The 23,120-nt window shown below is 37.3% G+C and overlaps 1 protein-coding gene across 2 annotated transcripts in view; it reads right to left on the reverse strand.

Annotated features, from left to right (window-relative positions):
- Hif1a (hypoxia inducible factor 1 subunit alpha) overlaps positions 1 to 22,745 on the reverse strand; it is a 47,760-nt gene extending 25,015 nt beyond the window's left edge. Inside the window, exon 1 of one of the 2 annotated variants that reach the window (XM_020158487.2) lies at positions 22,606 to 22,745. In XM_020158487.2, the coding sequence (XP_020014076.2) occupies positions 22,606 to 22,640 (35 nt within the window). In that variant the 5' untranslated portion in view covers positions 22,641 to 22,745. The remainder of the gene's footprint in view (positions 1 to 22,605) is intronic. The other variant, XM_020158486.2, reaches the window with a different exon arrangement.
- Positions 22,746 to 23,120: the final 375 nt, after the last annotated feature.

The following is a 23,120-nucleotide window of genomic DNA, read 5'->3' on the forward strand; positions in this document are numbered from 1 at the left end:
AGCCTCCCCCACCCTCCACAGTACTGGGGATTGATCCCAGGGCCTGGCATGCTAGACCACTTGAGCAACACCCCTAGCCCTTTTGTTTTTGAGACAGGCTCTCCCTACCTTCTGCCTAGACTAACTTTGAATTTGCTGCCTCTGCCTCCCAAGAAGCTGGTACAATGATACATCCTTAGGAAACTCTACCAAAAGTACATTCAGTTGGATTTTGGTAAGTCCTACCAAGCAAAGATGTTTTTTGTTTAACTACCTAGCAACATCTATTCCTCTTACCAGGGTAGACCTGGTTCTGGTCTTAGCTGCTTCTTTAATAGCTACTGTTTATTAGAGCCTATTATGTTCCAAACACTACCCTGTACTAGATGCTTATCTTTCCCATAACAACTTATAAATAGGTTGCTGGGATTCCTCAGGTTAAAAACAGCAATACTGTAGCAAATAGGATTTGAACACAAGTATTCTAAATTTTTGCTCTTCCAGTTTTCTCTCTTAATGTGGAATGCTGCCTTTACTTTAAATACATAGCTGAGAATGATAACAAGAATATACAGGGAACTTAAGAAACTAAACTCTCCCCAAATCAATGAACCAATAAAGAAATGGGCAACTGAACTAAATAGAACTTTCTCAAAAGAAGAAATTCAAATGGGCAAAAAACACATGAAAAAATGCTCACCATCTCTAGCCATAAAGCAAATGCAAATCAAAACCACACTAAGATTCCACCTCAACCATTAGAATAGCCATCATCAAAAACACCACCACCAACAGGTGTTGACGAGGATGTGGAGAAAAAGGAACCCTCGTACACTGCTGGTGGGAATGCAAGCTAGTGCAACCACTCTGGAAAAAAAATTTGGAGGCTTCTTAAAAATCTAAACATAGATCTGCCATATGATCCAGTAATCCCACTCCTGGGGATATACCCAAAGGAATGTGACACAGGTTACTCCAGAGGCACCTGTACACCCATGTTTATTGCAGCGCTATTCACAGTAGCCAAGTTATGGAAACAACCAAGATGCCCCAATACTGATGAATGGATCAAGAAAAACATACATTTATACACAATGGAATTTTACTCAGCCATGAAGAATGAAATCTTATCATTCGCAAGTAAATGGATGGAACTGGAGAACATCATTCTGAGCGAGGTTAGCCAGGCTCAGAAGACCAAAATTCGTATGTTCTCCCTCATATGCAGACTTTAGATCTAGGGCAAATACAGCAATGTTGTTGAACTTGGGTCACATGACAAGGGGGCAGCACACAAAGGAGGTATGGGGATAGGTAGGAAACCCAAAACATGAAAGCGTTTGATATCCCCACTCCAGAGGAACTAATACAGAAACCTTAAAGTGACAGCAATATGAGAAGGGGATCAGGAACCAGTGTAAAGATCAGTTAGAGATGAATCAACTTGGGTTGTAACACATTTGTACATAGAAGCAATGCTAGGAATCTCTCTGTATAGCTATCCTTAACTCAACTAGCAAAAACGCTTTGTCTTTCTTATTATGCTTATGTCTTCTTTTCAACAAAATTAGAGCGAGGAGGGGAGGAGGGGAGGAGAGATAGGGTGGGGGCAGGGGGGAGAAATGACCCAAACAATGTATGCATATGTGAATAAAAGAATAATAAATAAATAAATAGATACATAGCTGATCTTTATCTCAACTCAATCCTGTTAAGTCAATTATTTACTAAACATTAAAAACACCCTTAATATTTATTTACTATTTAGCAGGATATTAGGGATTTATTTCACTTAATTTTCCCTGTATTCCATGAATGAAATACATGATTGCCTACCTCCAATCTGTCTAAATGATCTACAAACCTGAAAGGTACAGTCATAGAAGCAATTTTCTCAAGTAATAGAGTTCTCAGCACATGCTCTTCTTATGTATATGACTTATAATTTAATAAATGTGAACATGTTATAGTAACTGAACTTTGATATAAAAAATTTCAATTCAAGCATCTATAGCAATTTGGCTTAAGAACTCTTGAAATTTAAGTTGAGTTAAGAAACTACTATCACTTGTAACTACTTATATATGAATCAGGGTTTTCTCAGAGGTGTACAATTTAAAAAAAAGGAGACAATGAAGTTATATGAAAACACTACAATGTCAGCAGTATGCAATTTTATTTTTTAGGTGCATTAAAATGGCCTCCTTGTTCAGACTTCTAAATGTTTTCAAACTGAATTTTAAAATAAATTGGGTAGTAAGTTTTAAAAATCTGTTTTATACATATACTAGAGCTCCAGACAATGTCTGGGGGAGGCAGAGTGGGTCTCGATGGACCCTAAAAAATGCTGTTTTCTTCATGTTTTTCCCCTCCTAAGTTGGTGGGTAAAGAGGCAGTGATGGCTTTGGGAAACATTACTGTCTGGATGATCAATGACCTAATAATAAACTTGAATGTTAACTTAAATGCTGTAATTAGTCCATGTGCTCAGAATCTTTTAAGCAACTTAAACAGGACTTATCCTTTTTCTGAACTACTATATACAAATATAAGCTACTGACAAATGACTATCCAAATAACACACTTGGTAAAAAAAATTTTTGCTAAATTGGTACATGCGAACTGTATCTGTTTTAAATGCCTTGTGTTTCTTAAAGTCTCAGGCCCAAGGAAATCTTCACACTCCCTCTTTATTTGGTATTTTTATCTGAATCTGTGGTGCTTACTCTTTATGTGGTGGTGGTCTAAATATTTTTCACTATCAATTTACTTAATCTTTATTATCATCACCATGTTACTGATAAGGACCCTGGTTAAATAGCTTACTCAAGGTTACACAGTTAATAAATGGTTGAAACTGTATTCCAACTTAAGCAGTCTGATTCTAGAGTTCAGACTGTTAACACTGGACTATGCTCCTTCACATCTGAAATCCCAGCTACTCGGGTGATGGAGACAGGAGGATCATGGTTTAAGGTCAGCATGGGCAAAAAGTTAAGGAGACCCTATCTCAGCAAAATAAACCAGGTGTGGCATGCACCTGTGATCCCAGTTACCTGGGAGGTATAGCAGGAGCATAACAAGTGTGAGGCTCTGAGTTCAAACCATAACACTGTAAAAGAACCAAAAATCTCATTCTAATTACTAAGGCAAGTTATCATTAAGTCTAGACCATTATTATAAACTTTAAAATTTGTTGACTTCACAAATCCAAAGCTATAAAGGAGAAGTTATAAGGGTTGACATGACCCTAAGCTATTCAGAGGGATTCATGACCAGGTTCTTGCTTATAAATACTAAATTCTAATAAAAGGCATGTGCTACAATGATGATTGAATGCTCTCTGCTCTGATGTCCAGTAGCTCTTCAAAACAAGACAAATTTAAATGGGTAATGGCCAGCCACTTGTGGGTTGGTAATTCAATCTATCCTACATACTCCCACTAGACTTTATCTGTACAGAGCAGCTATTTAAACAGCCCAGTTCACTACCGTTTGTATTTTATTTGTCCACCATCAGTCTGATAGTCATAGCAACATGATTATTTTGTTTACACTCAAAGTTCTTCTATTTTATATTAAGACAACTTAGAGAATAGAGGCTGAAGTTTTCTTTTTTTAAATATTAAAAACATTTTAGACCTACAGCTTAAGGTAATGGGCATTATATAATAATGATTCTCCTCAGGTGAGGTGACTCCTGAAGACTAACCGGATTTTAAGCAAGAAGGGGTCTGTCCTCTAAACACTGAAAGGTAACCCTGGAGGTTTTTAATTGCATCATTGTCCTTGAGAAAACAAAAGGAGGATTTACCAAGTTCTTGGTTTGGTGTTCACAGCACACTTGGAAGAGTTTTGAAAAAACAAAAACATCACAAAACAAGCCAACAAAAACTATAACACAATCAACACTTAATATAACACCACCTCATATTTTCATAAGAGAATCCAATTACTGTTCTTTTCCTATGACGGACTGAGCTTCTGTTGCTGTTTGCACACAACTGTTTACTAACCTGACTAAATACTCTTACATACTTGGGAAGCTAGATTTTTTGCACCATCCAGCTTGACAATCTGGTGCAAGTTTGACATTTAAGATATACTTCTTACATACAGTTCTCTACATTTCACAATCTGCAATGGATTTTGATTCTGCTTTTATAAACATAAACCATTTCTCATATTGTAAGTTAATTCTTTTCCTCTTAGTTTAGTTTATATTTTTCTCTAAATACTATGCTGTTCAAGTCATTTTAAAGGTTAATCCTTTCCAATGCTGCTTTTTTACTTCTGATTTTAACATGCTAACTTCTCATCTATTCTGGGTATTTCTTACACAATTTTGTTCAACCAATTTTTAAACCATCTTTTCCAGGCTGGCCTGGAACTCGCTATGTAGTCCAGGCTGGCCTTGAATTTGCACTCCTCCTGCCTCTACCTCCCAAGTGCTGTGATTATAGGCACATACTACAATGCCAACCCTTATTGAATACTCTTAATATGGTAAGGACCCATGACATAAAACCTATCTGCATGCCCACTTCAGGAGATTTGGACAGGCACAAGATAATTAAAGCAAGAGGTACCTTGAATGAAAAGAAAATTTTCTCCCTCTATATTTATTGAGCACTTATCATGTATATCAGACATGGTGCTGTTTTCCATGTTAGTAGCTCATTTAGAAAAACAAAAAACTAGATGAGTGACCTCTTTGAACCTCATAATAACATTAATTGTTTCTTTAAGAAACATTTACTGAGAATATATCAAGTGCCTAGGACGAGGAATATAGTGATAAGAAAAACAGCACTTGGGGAACTTAGATGACCCCACTTGATATTAAACACTTAATGCTGTATTCCAAAATGTTGGTCTGTCTCATAATTACTTGAGAATATTACATATTTCAAATATGTGGGTCCATCTTCGTAAATTCTGATTCAGTAGGTCTGAGGCACAGCCACCAAATTTGGGTTTTTAAAAACTCCCAAGATGCGTATGATACACTGTGAGGTTTGGGAAATACTGATAATTGCAACTAACCATTGTTACTCTGCTGTTATATCTCTTTTAAATTATCATCCTAAGTATTCTCCAAAACAGAAAATTTGGTATTATGTCTTGCTTAAAATCTTACAGGGTAGGTGTGGTGGCTCACAACTGTGAGCCAGCTATTTGGGAGGTGGAGATCATGAGGACAGTGGTTCAAGGTCAGCCTGGGCAAAAAGTTATTAAGACCCCATCTCAACAGAAAAGCTGGGTGCTATGGTACGTGCCTTTCTTCTCAATTACATGGGCACTGTTAAGTAGGAGGAATGTGGTTAAGTCTTCCTGGGGCAAAAAATGTGAGACTCTATTTGAAAAATAACTAAAGGAAAAGGGCTGGGGTATGGCTCAAGGTATGCCTAACCAAGAGTGAAGCCCTGAGTTCAAACCCCAATCTACCCCCCCCACCAAAGGACAGTCTATTTATTTTAAAAGGAAGCCATCCCTTCTCTATTTTCCTTCCATCTCTTATCATTTACCCATGGTCTTCAACCACATTACAGTTTACTCAAAGACATCACAGTACTTTATTCCTTTCTGGCTTGCTCAGTCTACTCTCTGCCTGGGGTACTCTTTCCAATACATGACTTAGTAAATTTATGTGAGAAACTTTTGAGATTCAACTCAAACCATATTTTCTTTCTGTTGTTTTGGTTTTCTACCTCCAAAACTGCTCTTCACCAGTATAATGTAAGTGACCACTCTAGTTATCTGGCTATCTTCACCTTCCTCTACAACTGTTAAGCCTCATGGGGCAGGAAACTGCATCTTTGTGTTCTCAGCAGTTTGACTTTGACTTCAGGCAAAGGAGAGCTGACTGCCCCTTCAACATTCTTTTCTGGAAGTCCTTGAGTTTTTTCCTTTATCAATGTCCTGTGATCTTATAGAACACAATTAAGCAGCATAAATAACAATACCAGTACTATGAATAAGGCATTTTTTTGGGATTTACTGTGATTATATGGATATGCACTTCAGGAAACTCCAGTCATATATATGATTCCTTTTCTTAAAATGTTTTTTTGCCTTATTTAGAGTAAAAGCCAAAGTCCTTCCAGTTGCCCTCTGTGCCTCCTTGAACTGTCTCCCTTACCTCTTTGATGTCATTTACCACCTCTCCCTGTGCTTACTCTGCTCTAAACAAATTGGTCACCTTGCTGTTCTTCAAATACTTCAGGCATACTCCCTCCTCAGGGCCTCCACATTAGTTTTTTCCTTCTGGACTACTATTCCTTCAGATATCTACAATGCTTTTAGTCTCAACTCCTCATTAAGGAGATTCCCTTACCACTCCTGATCCTCTTTCCCTGCTCTATTTTACCAGAAGCACTTACTCATCTGTAAGTGTATGTATGTGTATATATATATATATATATAAAACTTGCTTGTCTATTTTCTAGTCCACCAACCCACACTTACACTACAATGTAAGTACTGGGAAGGTAGGAACTTTTATCTGTTTTGTTCAACCATCATTCCAAGAACCTAGAACAATTCCTGACACATAAGCAGTACTCAGTAAGCACTGAAAGTATGAAATAAGAAGTAGAAATTCCTCCATTCAGCTAACATATAAATATATATAGTCGTAAAAGGATACAGAATAAATGTAACAATAATTGATAATGACAGTTATGAATAGCACCACCACTTTTACCAGGAAGAGTAAGAAATTTGCCAAGGAAGACATTTAAAGCTCAGGAAAGAGCAGAGACCCCAGAAAACCAATTTGCTGCGAAGAGGTTCACATGTTTAGGACAGATGCCTTACCACTTCTATACTCATGTCTTTTTTTTTGGTTTTGGTTTTTAGTTTGTCTTTTGAGACTAGGTCTCCTTATGTATCCCAGGCTGGTTCTGAACTCTTGATTCTCCTGCCTCAGCCTCCCAAATATCCACTTGTGCTACCACACCCATTTACACTCATGTCTTTATTGTTTTTCCTAAGGTAATGTGGTCAGGAAGATGCATGAGTTATACACAACATTGTTAACCAATTAAATCAACACCACCATCTTATATCTTCTGAGCACAGCCAGAAACAGGAGCTAATTTTGTTTTCTACAGTCTTTTTAAAGAAAGTGTTGCCACAATGGTAGGTGTGGTGGTATACACTTGTAATCCCAATTACTCAGGAGAAGGAGGCAGGAGGATTTCAAGTTTGAGGCTAGCCTGGGCAAAGGTAGTGGCAAGACCCTACCTCAAAGACAAAATAACAACAAAAGGGTTGGGGCTATGGCTCAAGAGGTAGAGAGAGCACTTGCCTAGCATATGCAAGGCCCAGGGTTCAGTCCTCAGAATAGGGAGAGGGGATAGTGTTGTCACAAAGGTTTTAGTAAACTGATTCCTAATGCCATTGCTTTTTTTTAGGGGAGAACTTTTAGACAAGTATTTGATATTATTAGGAGTAGTTTTTTTCTTTTTACAGTAGCTAGAGGCACCCTAGGTAGAGTGACTTAATTATCCAAACTAGCACTTTTTGTTGTTGTTGTTACTGGGGAACGAACTCAGGGCCTCACATTTGCTAGGCAGGTACTCTACCACTTGAGCCACACCTTTAGCCATTAGGAATATTCTTATTATAAACAGAATATTATATTTATCTAGTAATTGTAAAACAAAAATATTTCAAATATAACAGTTAATAAAAAACACATCCTTAGTGGAAAACCAGCAAAAAATTGGCATTTCAAATTACAATTAACAAATTATATTTTCAAGACAGGAATCTATTATTTATAATTATTCTCTGTGGGAAAATATCTTCTAAGTTCTAATAAAGAAACTTAAAAATGAACTTTTAGTATACTCATATGTTACAAATGTCATTCATTTATTTAGCAAGTATTTTTCATCCTTTTCTATGATCTTCACATTGTTTTCAGAAAAAGATATTACCATGCAATAAGCAAAACAGATCAAGTCCCTTCCCTCAGGGAGCTTAGGTTGTTGGACAAATTTATCTTTACACCGTTGTCATTGCTCAACAGTAGTTACAAGGGGCAATCCCTAAGTGACAAAACACTAGCCACAGAAAACCATCTTTCCTAAAACCAACTAACATAGCTGGGCCTGGTGGCACTCTTCTGTAATCCTACCTACCTGGGAAGCAGAGGCAGGTGGATCTCAAGTTCCAGGCAAATTTGAGCTCAGCCAAGACTAAGTAAGACCCTATCTCAAAAACAAAATACAAAGGTAAGAGATTGGGGGTGTGGCTCAAGTGGGAGAGTGCTTGTCTAGCATGAGCAAGGCCCTGGCCTCAATCCCCAATACTACCACCACAACAAAAAAAAAAACACAACTAATGGAAATTTCAAGATAAAGGCAAAGCCCATAAAAATTAATCCTTGCTTATACAAGTTGTCAGAATGTGGTATTATATGAAAAGCGCTGATCATATAAATTCTGAGTTTGAATCCATTTCTGTGTGCAAAACCTGTGTATATATAAATATATGTGCAATACACATACATATAAAACTCATAGATACACAGTTAAAACCAGAATGATGCAATGAAATACAGTGGTAGCAAAGTTTACAAATATTAACAATACCAGCTTCAGGATGCCATCACAGATTATTTTGTACTTAAAGAAAAATTCACCAGTGAGCTAACCCTATCACTGCACCTGCATTTATCAGAAAAATCTGAAAGGGATCTGGGCTAGAGATGGAGCTCAGTGGAGATCGCCTGCTTAGCACCACCAAAAGAAAAAAAAAAAGACCATGCCTATAGTCCTAGCTACTTAGAGGAGCTGGAAGCTAACCTGGACAACATAGGAAGATTGTCTCAAAAAAAGACAGTTGTCTAACTTTTTACTTGTTTTCCACGAAGACTAACTAAAAACAAATTAAAATTCTCTTCATTTTGGGAACAAAACAGAATGATGATTTTTCTTTCCAGGAAAAGTGAAGACTGAATTAGCAATATAATTCAGTATTTTTAGTTTCTCATGCTAATTTCCAAATCTTGGAGATTCTGCATAATTTAATGAATTTGAAATTAATCTCAATCAGAATGAAAATGAAATAAGAGTTCTACTGCTGATTATTCTATATACCACGTCAACCATTGGCCAGATTCACTGAATCAGAAACTCAGGAGTAAAGTCTAGCAATCTGTGTTTTAAGAATTCGTCCAAGGGATTGTGATTCAAGTTAAAGTTTGATGTCCTCCATCTTAGAGCAATAACTGTACACACACATTTCTGTCTTTTTTTTGTTTTCATGGTACTGGGGTTTGAACTCAGGGCCTCACATTTGCTAGATAGGCAAATTTGAGCTACTCCTCCAGCCCTACACATTTCTTATTGTACTTCACAATACTTCATATTGTGTTAGGGATAAAAGAATTGTTGAGAGGCTCAATACTAATTCTGGATCAAGACATTTTATTTATGTCATTATTTAGTAATAATCTAAAAACAAAAAGCACGGTCTTTCTATAAACAACTTCAATGTACTTGAACCATTCATGAGATTCTTAAGCCACAGAAATTCAAGAGCCATTAGCCCCGTCTTATAGCAGGGGTTTAACAGGCCAGAAATTTTTGAAAAAGGAGAAAAATGTACTTGTGATTACAGCTAAATACACATACCATTACAAACTATGTAGAAGAGGGTACAATTGCTGGGAAGAAACTAAGGGTAAAATTCAATGACAAAAACAGCAAAGAATTGTGTGCGTGTTTAATAAAGCATACAATAACTTTGTCTCAAAAATTTAAGTTCACGAATAAGGTCCAAAAATAACAAAATCAAGAATGTGGTACCTGTGGGATTTTTTTCCCCAGTTCTCTGAAATAGTTTTTATTTTTGTTATTTTGTGGTGCTAGGGATTGAGCCCAGGGCCACACACATATTAGGCAAATGCCTATCCCTGAGTTACATACCCAGTCTTTGAAATAATGTTTTAAAATCACGTTTAAGCCAGTCGTAATGGCTCATGCTTATAGTCATACCTACTTGGGAGACTGAGATTGAGAGGACTGCAGTTTGAGGCCAGCTTGTGCAAAAAGTTAGTGAGACAACAACTCAATCACTAACTGGGCATGGTGGGATGCGCTCGTCATCCCAAGCTACAGGAGAAACATAAATGAGGATCACAGTCCAGGCCAGCCTGTGCAAAAAGCAAGACCCTAACTAACGTAAAAAGGGCTGGGGACACAGCTCAAGTGGTAGAGCACCTACCGAACAAACAAAAAGCCCTGAGTTCAATCGTCATGACTGCCAACAAAACAAAACAAAACAAAACACAACACAACACTGCATGTAACTGCTGTGTTACTGACTTTCTCAAATCTTATCACTTAGTCTCTGTTCTTCTCCCTTTGCATTCCGAGTTCATCCCTATTATCAAAAGGGAATGGTTCTAGATCCCCATCACAAATACCAAAATTTGAGGATGCTTAAATCTCTTACATAAAATGGCATTGTATTTCCATACAATCAACCTATGCACATGTTAAGTCATCTCTAGATTAGGTCTAATACCAAATACAACATAAATACTGTGTAACTAGTTGTCACACTGCATTATTTAGGTAATAATGACAAGAAAGAAAAAGGTTTATACATGTTTAGTACAGATGCATTTTTTCTAAATATTTTCAATCCATATTGGCACAGATGTGGAACCCAAGGATACAGAAAGCAAACTTGACTTCCTTCTCAGTTTGTAAATCCCTTTCTTTCTGCTTCCTTTATTGTATGCTCTGAAATAGTAATGGAGCGAGACTGAAGGTTAGTAACACTAGACTGTGTATGTATTCAGAAGAAATGTCCTTAAAACAATTACTTGCTTGAAAATGATGTAAGATGCTTAAGTTTTATAAGTCATAAAATCACACATATCAAAGCTGGGTGTGGTGGTACACTTCTGAAATTCCAAGATTTCAAGTATAGCATGGGCTACAAAGCCAGACCATGTCTCAAAAACAAACAAACAACCCACCCTCCAAAAAACCCCCCCAAAACCTTATGTATCAGAATAAAGCATGTATACAGACATCATACCCTGAAGATTTTTTTTCTATTTAGTTCTAAATCTTGACCATGAAGATTCTAGAAATGATGACAAAGAGGCTCTTCTAAAACAAGAGCCTTTATTCTCTACCTACATCAACCTACCCTATCTGCTATTAATAAATTTTCCTACATAATTCTCTGATCCTATTTTCATGACTATAAAAAGGGTTAACATGATCAGTATGTGCAGGTCTCAGATTTCATCTGAAAATATGAAGCCTCATTTTTTTGAAGGGAGTTGTATTGGGGTCTACTAGGCAGGCACTCTACCACTTGAGCCACATCCCCAACCCTTTTCTGCTTTAGTTATTTTTCGGGTGACTCTTGTGATTTTTTTTTCCCCTGGGCAGGCTTCAAACCTTGATCCTCCTACCTATGGCCTATGGCCTCCTACTTAGCTGGGATCATCAGCGTGTGCCACCATACCCAGCTTATTGATTGATCACCCCAACTGCTGGAACTGGCCTAGAATTATAATCCTCAATGTCTTTACCTCCCAAGTAGCTGGGATTACAGGCCACCATGTGCAGCATGAAGCCCACATTTTTAATATGGTCTATGTCTTTCTACAAATCAGCTGATATATAAATGTTAAGTTAAAAGATTAAAGAAATTTAGGGATTTTTTTTCCATCTTAAGAATACAAGAAATGTGACAGCTACCTTCAGACACCTGAAAAGAATGTCATATGGAAGGCAGGTTTGGTAATTTACACAACTCCAGAGAGTAATACATGGGAAATTACAATATGGTAGACCTTTGTTCAATCAAGTTAAAGCAGTGCTGAAGGTACACACTATTATGAGAATTTTAAAACTGTTTTTATTTTGGTGGCAGTGTAAAAAAAAAAAACAAACCATATTCTGGTCATCTAAATGTGATCTCTACATAGTTCTGTATTCTTGCTATAAGTCTTCTATGTTTGAGGCTTCATTTGTTCATGATCAAATTGGTACCAAATAATCACTAAAATGATCAAGGTTCCATTTTTAAAACACAGTACACTTAGACTGAAGTCGCTGGTCACATATCAAAGGTTCACAAGGATTATTTTGTTCCAGAAAACATCTAAACATTAGTCAAGGTTGAAAAATACTGGAATAAAGAACTCTGTAACATTTATAGCTGTCAAAAATGAGGAGACTGTCTTGTGAGAACACTTCTGCATGTCTCTAACAAAATTATAAATGCAGACATGACAAATTAATAAACATGATTATAGAAGATACTCCTGTGATGGCTGATACTTAATGTAACAAAATTTATCTACGCCAGAATTTTGCAAGAACCTCAAACTTAAAATTTACTAATTTTAAAAAAAAAAATGGAATACGCATAAATGACTTTACACCAAACACTGAATATTTAACCATGTTCTGAGTCACCAAAATGTTATGCTCAATAAATTGGATATACAAATATCTACTGAATAAATGAATGCACAATAATTTTTATAGTCCTTAACAGCTAGATACTAGCTTTGTGATCAACAATTGGAGAACCACAATTGTTTGAACCACAATTGTTTGAACCACAAAGAAATACATCAACTTACTGACATTATCCAAGAAAATATCTTGTAATCCACTGACACTGAAGGCTTTCATCAGTGGTTTGACATTATAAACCATTTAAATACATATTTTAACTATGTTACCTACAAAGGCAGTAGTCCCCAACTTTCCTCTTTGAACAAACTAAAAGACATTTAATAAGATTCCTGACACCAAAAAGAGCATGGAAAGGTAGATTCCCTTCATCTACCAACCCAAATATTCTTAAGGCTGTTTTTCTTCCTTTATTAGTATCAGTATAGAAAATAATTATTTTAGAATAGCATCTCTATAAAAATCCAGAATCTTCATTGAATCTGTAAAGGTCAGATAATTCATGGGAAAAAAAAAAGTCAAAGTAAAGGAAAAACCACATTGACTATTTTACCACTGTTAACAGGCTCTCTGTTGACTTGGCCCAAAGGACTTTATCCTTTGTCACATTATCTCACAGAGTTGAGTGATTCTAAACAGTATCATGAGAGTGAAATTCTTCTGAAAACAATAAGGATAATAATGTAAAAGTATTTTTTATTTAATTAAGCCCTTTCTTTGCATCAAGAACTATCCTGAGTGCTTCACATGGGTTAATATCTCATTTCATCCTCTAAAAACAATTCTTATCCCAATTTACGGATTAGGAAAACTGAGATCTAGAGAGATAAAGCAATTTATGTAAGACCACACAGCTAGTTAAGTGGCTAATAGATCTTGAAATCTTACGATTACTACCTTTTTCTCTCTCTCTCTTTTTTTTTTGCGGTACTAAGGCTTGAACTCAGGGCCCACACCGTGAGCCACTCCACTAGCCCTTTTTTGTGAAAGGTTTTTTTTGAGATAGGGTCTCAAGAACTATTATGCCCGGGCTGGCTTTGAACCATGATCCTCCTGATCTCTGCCCCTTGAGTAGCTAGGATTACAGGCATGAACCACAGGCGCCCAGCAGTTTTCTTGAGATAAAATGAAAACCCTGATCCATAGTAAAAAAGATTCTAAACTTTCCAAATCATAGCAAAAACAGTTGCAAAATAACTATGAAAGCTCTGTAGAATATGAATTCAGGTCATTGTAACAATCCCCCCCAGCCCATTATTACAATGTGCACATTGAGCAAGAGCTCTGTGTATGAGGTGATAATTAATAATCTACAATAAGACATTTAACTCATGTAATCAGGAAATACCATTCACATGGTTAATAATGAATAATACAATCAGGGCAAACTGGTACTCTTCCAGGAAACTGGTATCTGCATAGTAGGAAAGAGGCAGTTTCTTTTCACTTTTTGATCACAAACTATATGCATGCAGGTGTGCGGGTGTCAGCTCTTTTTTTCATACAAATCAGACAGCTTGTCAGAGGCCAAATGACACTACCATGGAAACACAATGCCAAACATAATTTTAGCTAATGAAAACACGTCTGTGCACATTAAAAAAAATATACATGGAAGAAAATACACTAAACTGTCAACAGTGGTTATCTCTAAGTGTTAAGATAACTGAAAGGCTAAAAGAAACACTGAGTTCCATATAAAGGTCCTTCAGTATACACCAAGAACTGAGTATGTTCATGGACTTTGCATGGTGATAGCATGATCAATCAAAACAGAAGCAACAAATCACTTCAGTCGAGGACACGTTTCCTTATCTTCAAACTTTAGATACATCACAGGTCTGAAACCACTGAGGTTTCTGAGCAATAACATGGTATCTTCATGGCATTCAGAACAAGATTGTATCATGGTGTACATTTAACAGATTTTTAATAGACTCCAGGGATTTTAAGCATCTTATCTCAGATTATGTTTACCAATTGTAATTTACAATCACTGTCAGTAATTAATTTGATTTCTACCTAAAGATGATCAGTTATGTTTCAAATTATAACTCCAACATTAAATAACTTGTAGGACCTGGAAGCTCAAAATTGGGAGGAACTACAATTTCACATTAGACACTAAGTGGTATTCATTTGCACTAGTGAAAAGCACTCCCATGTTCTTCAAAAAGATATTCTCAAAATGTATAGTATTTATTCAGGAAAGGAGAAAAATTCAGTGGATCAAATCTGAATATTAATAATGGTTCCTAGGAAGAAAAATTCTTAAAGGCTGTATAAACCTCAGAAGAATGCTAATGATATCTTAGCCTCTACTGAATAGTTCTTAGGAAAATTTTATTTTCAAATTTTTCATATTCTTAAGCCAAAGTCCTAGTACCTTATGATAAATGAACATGTAATCTTAAACACTTATTCAAAGTCATGAGAAAACATATTAGAAAAATACTAAAAAGTATACAGAAAAATGTGCTTATAATTTCAACACTTAGAAAAAAACCACCGTTAACATTTTAATATAGTGCATATACATGTTTTCATTAACTAAAATTATACTGATGGCATATTTTTATATCCATTTTCACTTTCTGTGAGCATCTCCTATATTTAAATGTTTTAGAAAAGTATATTAATCACATACTATCCCATTATATAGCATAAAGGCAGTAGCACTTCACTACTGGTTAAAAGCAGTACAGCAGTAGAGTGCCTGGGGGGTTTGAGCCTCAGTTGTGTTATTCACTAGTGTGACCTAACTTCTCTGTGCCTTAGTTTTCTTGTCTGTAACTGCCTTACAGTAACATATACAAAGTATTTAAGACAAAGCCCAGCCAACAGTCGTTTAATAGTGTTTGCTACTGTTATCTTTGGTATTATTAAGAGTTAACTGCCTTGTATTACAAAACGTTTATAAATTTTTACTATAAACTAATGTAAAGATCTTAATTCATAATCAGGAATGCAAAACCTTTAAACATTAAGGCTTTTGATAAATAATTTGATTGTAGATGAATGCCTAACAGTTGTTTCAGTTACTTTTAGAAGACAATTCTGTGAATACGACAATTCTCACAAGACAGGGAATGAGAGGCATGAGGAAGTTAAGTATCCAACATACACAGTGGAATCTGTCAGTCAGGCTCCAACGGATGTGCTCTTAACCATCATGAGACAGCTATGTCACATATTTAATAAAAGTCTGCTAAAGATGAAATAAGGGTAACAAGAGACTTTCCACAAATTTACCTTTCAGTCATACACAGATGTCTCTTGTAGTAAACATTTTTAATCAGTGTTCTGAACACAGAGAATTGAAAGGTGCTTTTAACATACCTTAAAAAGGGTTACTGAGAGCCAAGTGCCAGTGGCTCACTCTTGTAATCCTGGCTACTCAGGAGGCAGAGATCAGGAGGATTGAGGTTCGAAGCCAGCCCAGGCATAATAGCTTGTGAGACCCTATCTTGAAATAATCCTTCACAAAAAAAGGGCTAGTGGAGTGGCTCAAGGTGTCAAGCCCTGCCTAGCAAACATGGGACCCTGAGTTCAAATCCCAGTACCCCCCCCCAAAAAAGGCCACATACATATTACATAGCTATATTTATTAACAAAATATGTTCTCCAGCCTGGTTCTAACAGATAACCTTACAAAAAGGTAACAAAAAAATTCAAGATTGAATAAAGTTCTAAAGCATCACGAGGATTCCAAGAATAAGGAAAAATTCCTATTAAAAGATGGACATGAGACAGAGGACAATGAAGACTTTTTTTTTTTTTTTTTGGAAAAAGCATGCTTTAAAAGGCTTAAAAATCGTTCCTTGCATTTCTCTTTGTTGATCTAATTGCTTATTTGTTTGTTTTTGTTCATTCTGACCTCTCTGTGGCCAGTATTCTCTTTTATATCACAAATTTCAAATTTAGTCTATTTGTGATTTTGCCCATGCAAACATACATTCCTTTAAAGAAAAGTGCTTACTATCTTAATTTACAAGAAAAGATTCATAAGACCCAAAACATATCCCAAGCCTGAAAGACTCAAACTTTCTGCCTTTATACCTAGTTTATTTTTAACAAATATTTTTCAGCTGGAAAAACATGTCTTCACAAACTATTAGTAAGAGGGATGAAACACAGAGCACGTATCACTAAGAAGTGAAAATTGCAGTATCAGTAGACGCCTTTAGATTAACCTGTCTAAACATACTGTGATTCTCAAAACTAAGTAAAAAACTAAAAGTATGCTGTGTCCCATCACTAGATTATCCCATTTACAAGACATTAATTTTTTTGAATCACATCTTGAAATATATATATGAATTCAATACATACATACACACACACACACACATATATCATATATATACATATATGCGCTAGGCAAGGTGCTCTACCACTTAAGCCATTCCACCAGCCCTTGAAATAATATTTTGATTTAATATTATAACCAAGTAAAATTTTAAAATAAAGAAATACTCATAAAACGAGTCAACATCACCAGGATAACTAAAAGGTAACATCTTGGGGATAGTTGTTTTATAAAAATGATGTCATTTTAATTATTGTCATAAATCTTTTTTTTTTTTTGTGAGTAAAGCAGGAGTTTATTGAAATAGAAAAATAGAGTAGAACCCCTAGAGTTGGTGGAAGGGGGCTACCACGAGTGGGTTGCCCATCTTAAGTCTTGAGAACAAATTTTTATTAATTAAATGAACAGGGTTTTCATCAATAATAGACAGGTATACACTATTTTAAACAAAAAATTTTTTTTTCTGAAAAATTACCAGGAGACCAAATCTTCCTTAATTACTAGAAAAATCAATCTCCATTTTAGAAGTGCTTAACAGCACCATTTCTGTTAAAGATGCCACTGGTAAACTTTTTTTTTTTTTTTTAAATAGTTAGCTTCAAGTTTGCTGATCATCCACAAATAAGCCCTTAAAGACACAATCACTCCAACATATCCTATGAGGGCTATTACACCAAACAAAAACCACCCACCCAAGAAATCAGAAAATTGGTTTGGGGGATATGGGATATGGAGAAATAAGAATCCTAGTGCACTAATGGTGGGCATGTAAAATGGTGGAATTCTAATCAATATGGCACCTCCACAAAAAATTAAAGGAGAAGCTGCCTTATGATGCAACAACCGCACTTCTGGGTATATATCCAAAGAACAAAAGGCCAGACCTTGAAGAGACCTTTACAGACCCATACTCATGGCAGCACAATAGCCAAGAAGTAGAAGTGATCCAAAAGCCCACTAATCAATAAACTGAAATGCTATGTTCATACAGTGGAATATTATTCAATCTTTAAAAGAAGGGAAATTGCTACAACATGTATGAATCTAGAGGACATCATCCTAAGTGAAATAAGCCAGTCACAAAAAGAAAATTCTGTATGATTCTACTTTTATGAGGATTCTAGAGCAGTCGGATTTGCAAAAACAAAGCAGGATTGTGGCTGCCAGGGGCTAAGAGAAGTAGGAAACTGGGAATTGTTCAATAGGTATAGTTTCAGTTTTACAAAACGGGAAATTCTCAAGATTGGTCACACAATTTGACTATACTGGTCACCACTGAATTTTACACTTAGAATTGATTAGGGTGGGAAGAATTATGTTAATGTAATTTTTACAATTGAAACAAAAACCACACAATCACTTCAAAAGATGCAGGGGAAAAGTTATCACTTAATTTTTATAATTTTGAATTCTATGTATTGGATTTTTCTAAATGGATCAGTTCTGGCAAATAGATATGATTTATTAATTTTAAATTAATCATGTTTTGCAGAAAACATGAACTTTAACTCCATGTACAATTAATTCTTGATGCTTCAAGAGACAGAGGATAAAATTATTTTAAAAATTCCAAAATCTAGTTAATTTAAACATTCTCACTATACTTTTACCAAAAATACAGAGCAAGAAAATTGGCTTATCTTAATTTCAAATTTTCTTCCTAACCCTTCAAAATCTAGCAGAAAACATATGCAGCACATCTACGACTAGCAGCACAAGGCCTGGTAAAATCCACTAACTGGATAACTAGTCCCAAAAAGGGAAAGAAAGGAAGACCTTTCTTCTTGTGAATTACAATCAATTTCTTGATAGGAAGCTAATCCAATAATGCATTTAAATTTAGATTATATTGTCATGGTTGAGAAACATGCCTATGCTACTAACTTTACATTAGAAAGGTATCTAATTAAATCTTCAACATCCATGCATGGTAATAGTTTTTTATTTTACCACTAAATAATAAATAATTGAGTGCTTTTTAAAAAAGACTAATCCCCCTAACCTTCCTACACACCATTCTTGACATACAGCAATGGAATGTAACCACATTATCTAAACTCTGAGCCCAAATACCATTAGAGCCACAGACAATGGAATTTAACAGGTAGAAAGAATGGACATTCTCCAACCTGCACAAGGTGCTTTGCGGTGGACAATAGGAGTGAACGGGGAACATGTTAAAACAATCTGTTAGCCTAGTAAACACATTTTTGTAGAACTAATATCAATTTCATGGCAGTTGAGCCACAAAAATCAGACCAAAAATACTTAAAGCCTTACATTGAGATGGAAGCAATGGTCTTACCTCTGGTAGTCATAAGCAAATGACTATTGTTCTACCATATAGCTGCTTCACTGATAGTATTTTATCAATTCATCTTTACCAAAAATTAGTATTTATGATTACCTACTCTAAATTTTGGCATCAGGACAAAAAATGTTTTAAGTTACTACCAGTTCTAAAACTACAATACCGTGGCATGTATCTTGCTAAAATGAACAGAATCACTAGCATATATGTTTATGACTCTATAGAGTCCAGAATAAATTCAAAATGGTCCATTTGGGAAGGAAACACTGAGAGGAGGCCTAGAGTACATCAGATGCTCAAGAAAACAACTGATGCTAGATGCCAAAATGGCCCAAGGATAATGATTTAACAGGAAAGAACCCTTTTCAAGCTCTGAATCTAATGTGAGTCATTTATTTATAGGATATGTAAGAAAAGACGCATAAGAAAGAACAGAAACTAAAAGAAATGTTTGGAAGATTTCCAAACAACAGTTTTAAGTGTTGTGGAAGTCTAAACTACAACTTTAAATAGTTAATAGCTATTTTCCAGTACACAAAGTTACCAGGACTCCTATTCCAGACACTGGCCTAAATGTTCTAAATGCATTATGTCATTTAACCTTCACAGTAACTGCTAAGAGGGTTATTATCATCATTTCAAAAGGAAGGACAATGCTCCAGAAGCATCCAGTAACTTGCCCAGGTTCACAAGTGGAAAGGCTAGTACTCTAACTTGGAGGTGTCTGTCTGCCTCCACTTCCTATGCTCTAAATTACCAGACATACTGATTCTTCAAACAAGGGGAAAATCAAAGTAAAATTGTAAGAAAGAAGTTTACTAACAAATGCAAGAGTATCTTGATTTTTAATGGACAAAGTTAAAGAAGGAAATAAAACGTCTGTTCTCAGGGATTTTATATTAATGATTCAATAACTATTTGTTTTGGAAAGTGTTGAGGGTTTCTGGCCTGAAGCCTGAAACAGAACAATGAACTTCTTGACATTCCTCTGAAATCTAAAAACCTATATGCAAATGTTATAAAATAAGTCCAGTCCCAATTAATAAATGAACATGAAATGCTCTATGTTAAATTTATCATGCAATTTTGGTTCTGATTTCTTCTAATTTTTCTGGTCTTGAGTTTTTCAGACCTTCTTTTAAAAAGACAAAGTCTGGAACCTGGGGGCTCATTTGAAATGGAAAAACTGCAAGAAGAAAATTGCCACCCTTCAATCTCTCAAAAAAAACTTTAAGGACATCATTAATAAACAGCAACTAAAGGTTGTTGAGTAACTACCACTTATTAAGTGTTTATATTACTTTTAGTTATTTTAAGAACCTCTATAGTAAGAAATATAATCCCATTGGATGCAAGGTTGCTAAATTTCTAAATGAGAAAAAATTTAATTTATTTTGTATTGTTGTGCTTGGGGGTATATTGTGGCATTTACAAAAGTTCTTACAATATATCAAATGTATCATACTTGAATTTACCTCCTTCATCATTCTCCTTTATCCTCTCTCCCCCCATTCCTGGAATAGTTTCAACAGGTCTCATTTTTCCATTTACATACATGTGTACACAGTATTTTCACCATATTCACCCTCCTTATGCCCTTTCCCCACATCCTCCTCCTTCCCACTGGTACCAACCCCCCAGACTGGACACATTCTGCCCTCCTGTTCTCAATTTTGTAGAAGAAAAAAAAATGACATTTTTGTTTAAGATGGCTATACAGGCAGTTTCCTTGTAACATGTCCATGTATATGTGTGTTATAATCCCAATTAGTTCTTCTCTATTTCTGAGAAAAAATGTAAATAGATGGGACTGGAAAAACATAAAAAACTTATTTAGAATTGGGGCTGATGTACAGCCCCAATTCATTCATTCATTTTAAGGCTGCTTTTAATATCCCAACTGGTCAATGGCAAAGAGTAAGTATAACATTGCATATAAAAAGTGACTGGTGTGTAACTTAATGTGTTGTATTCAGCACAGAATAAAGACAGAAAATTGGCACTACACAAGAGGTAATCTGCCTTAGGTTTACAATGTAACAGCCTCATCATTTCATCAAAGCATTGTAATCACTTCTGCAAAATTAATTGCAACTAATTCTGGTAACTCTGGGAACTAAGTCTAGACTTGTTTGCTCACTTTTTAAATTTTCTAAGTACTTTCTTTGGTGTATACAAACTGAGAACTTAACCTTCTTTTTAATAAGGACCAAGACAAGGGATCTACAAAACAGTAATATAAACAAGTTTATCTTCACTGACATTGATGAGGGAAATTAATCTCTCCCTGAAGAGTAGAAGGACTTAACAGGAAAGCCGGTGTACTAACCACAACTCATACCCTAAATCTTCAATTCCTTAAAATGATTTCCTCAAGGTTAAAATACTAAAGTAGACAAAACTGTGTGTGTTGGGAGCAGGCCGATCTTATTACCACTAGCTGGACTCACAATTCTTAATCCTTGTATAATGAGCTCCTTAGACTCAAACTTCAAGGTGTTTTTATAAACTTCACTAAGTTCTAACACAACGATCACTTACTTCGGATATATGTTCTTTTGATATGTTTCAACTTCAGAAAAAAATGAGTTCTAAAAAAAACCCCCAAACTGCAACATTTTACCGTTGTATTTCAATTGCTCTGATCATACACTCCCCCCCCCCCCGCAAGCTCATTAAAATTGCTTGCCTAAATTTAACCAGCTGCTACATGATCGCCAAGATTTTTAAGAATGAATGAGGCAGATACAGTACACTTATAACGTCTGGGCTCGCGTGACAGGTGATACAAATACAAGAACCCAGTTTTGAAGTTCTGTTGAAAACGTTGCTCCCTCTCCCCTAAACTCCCGTTACTCTGATTCTGAGGCTGGGCAAGTTTTTCAAGGCTCTTCGCACAAAAAAAAAAAAAGAAAGAAAGAAAGAAAAGAAACAAAACCTGCACGTGCAAACTAAAAAGTTAGCATCTTAGAGGCACTGAAACAAACCCCTCTTGCACAAAGGCACCGACACCCGCCGGAGCTGGCCAGGATCGCAGCGGACCAAGGGAGCCCCGGACCAGGGGGCGCGAGGCCCCAGAGCCCACCAGGGAACTGGCGGCAGCGCGCAGGGTCCGCCTGGGGGGGCCGAGTTTTCAAAGGAACCCAAGAGGATGGGGGCGGGAGGAGCGGAAGCTCCGGTGCACACGGCGGCGGCCCGGCTGAGCTCGCTCCTCTTCCCGGGCCTTTCGGGGTGAGTAAGGTTCCCCCAGGATGGAGCCCAGGGCAACCCGCTACGGGCGGCGCAAGGCCCCGCAGCTAGGTAGGGGAGCTCCGACCCGGGCCCCTGAAAGCACTTTCCAGGCGTCTCCCACCCCCCACGACAAGATGGCGACGTGGACAGCGGGGGAGCCCTGCCCGCGAGGTTGGGGTAAAGAGGGGAGGGGAGACGCGGCAGAAACAAAAAGGAGCCCCCCGCCTTCCCCACTCCCCCTCCCCACTCCGGAGCGCCGAGGCCGGCGGGGAGCCCGGGGCTGGGACGCCCGGCCGAGGAAAGGGGCTTACTTTTTCTTGTCGTTCGCGCCGCCGGCGCCCTCCATGGCGAATCGGTCCCCGCGATGCCTTCCTTCACGGCCGGCGGCCCCCAGGCTCGCTCCGGCCTAAGCGCTGGTTCCCTCCACACGCGGAGAGAAAAGGCGAGCAAGTCCAGGGGCGGGAGTGCAAGGCGGGAAGCTCCTCCGGAGACCAGAGGCGGGAGCTGCGGGCCGCAATTGCAGGGGTTCCGGTTCTGCTCAAGCGTCTCCTACGGCTGCTTGTCAGGGCCTGGCCGACACACTGCCCGCAACGGCGTCGCGAGGACAGTCCTCGCGTCCCCCTCGGACGAGGCGGCTCTGTGCACTGAGGAGCTGTGAGGCAGCGGCAGGGGGCGGGCTAGGGCGGAGGCGCGCTCGGGAGCGCGCGGGGGGGGGAGGAACGGAGCGCGCTCGCCCGCCGAGTCCGGCGCGCGCTCCCGCAGGCCCGCCTCACCTGAGGGGGAGGCGGGTGCGGCGAGGGCCAATGACGAGCGACGCCGGCGGCCA

Source organism: Castor canadensis, chromosome 3, assembly GCF_047511655.1.
Source record: "Castor canadensis chromosome 3, mCasCan1.hap1v2, whole genome shotgun sequence".
NCBI lineage: Eukaryota > Metazoa > Chordata > Mammalia > Rodentia > Castoridae > Castor > Castor canadensis.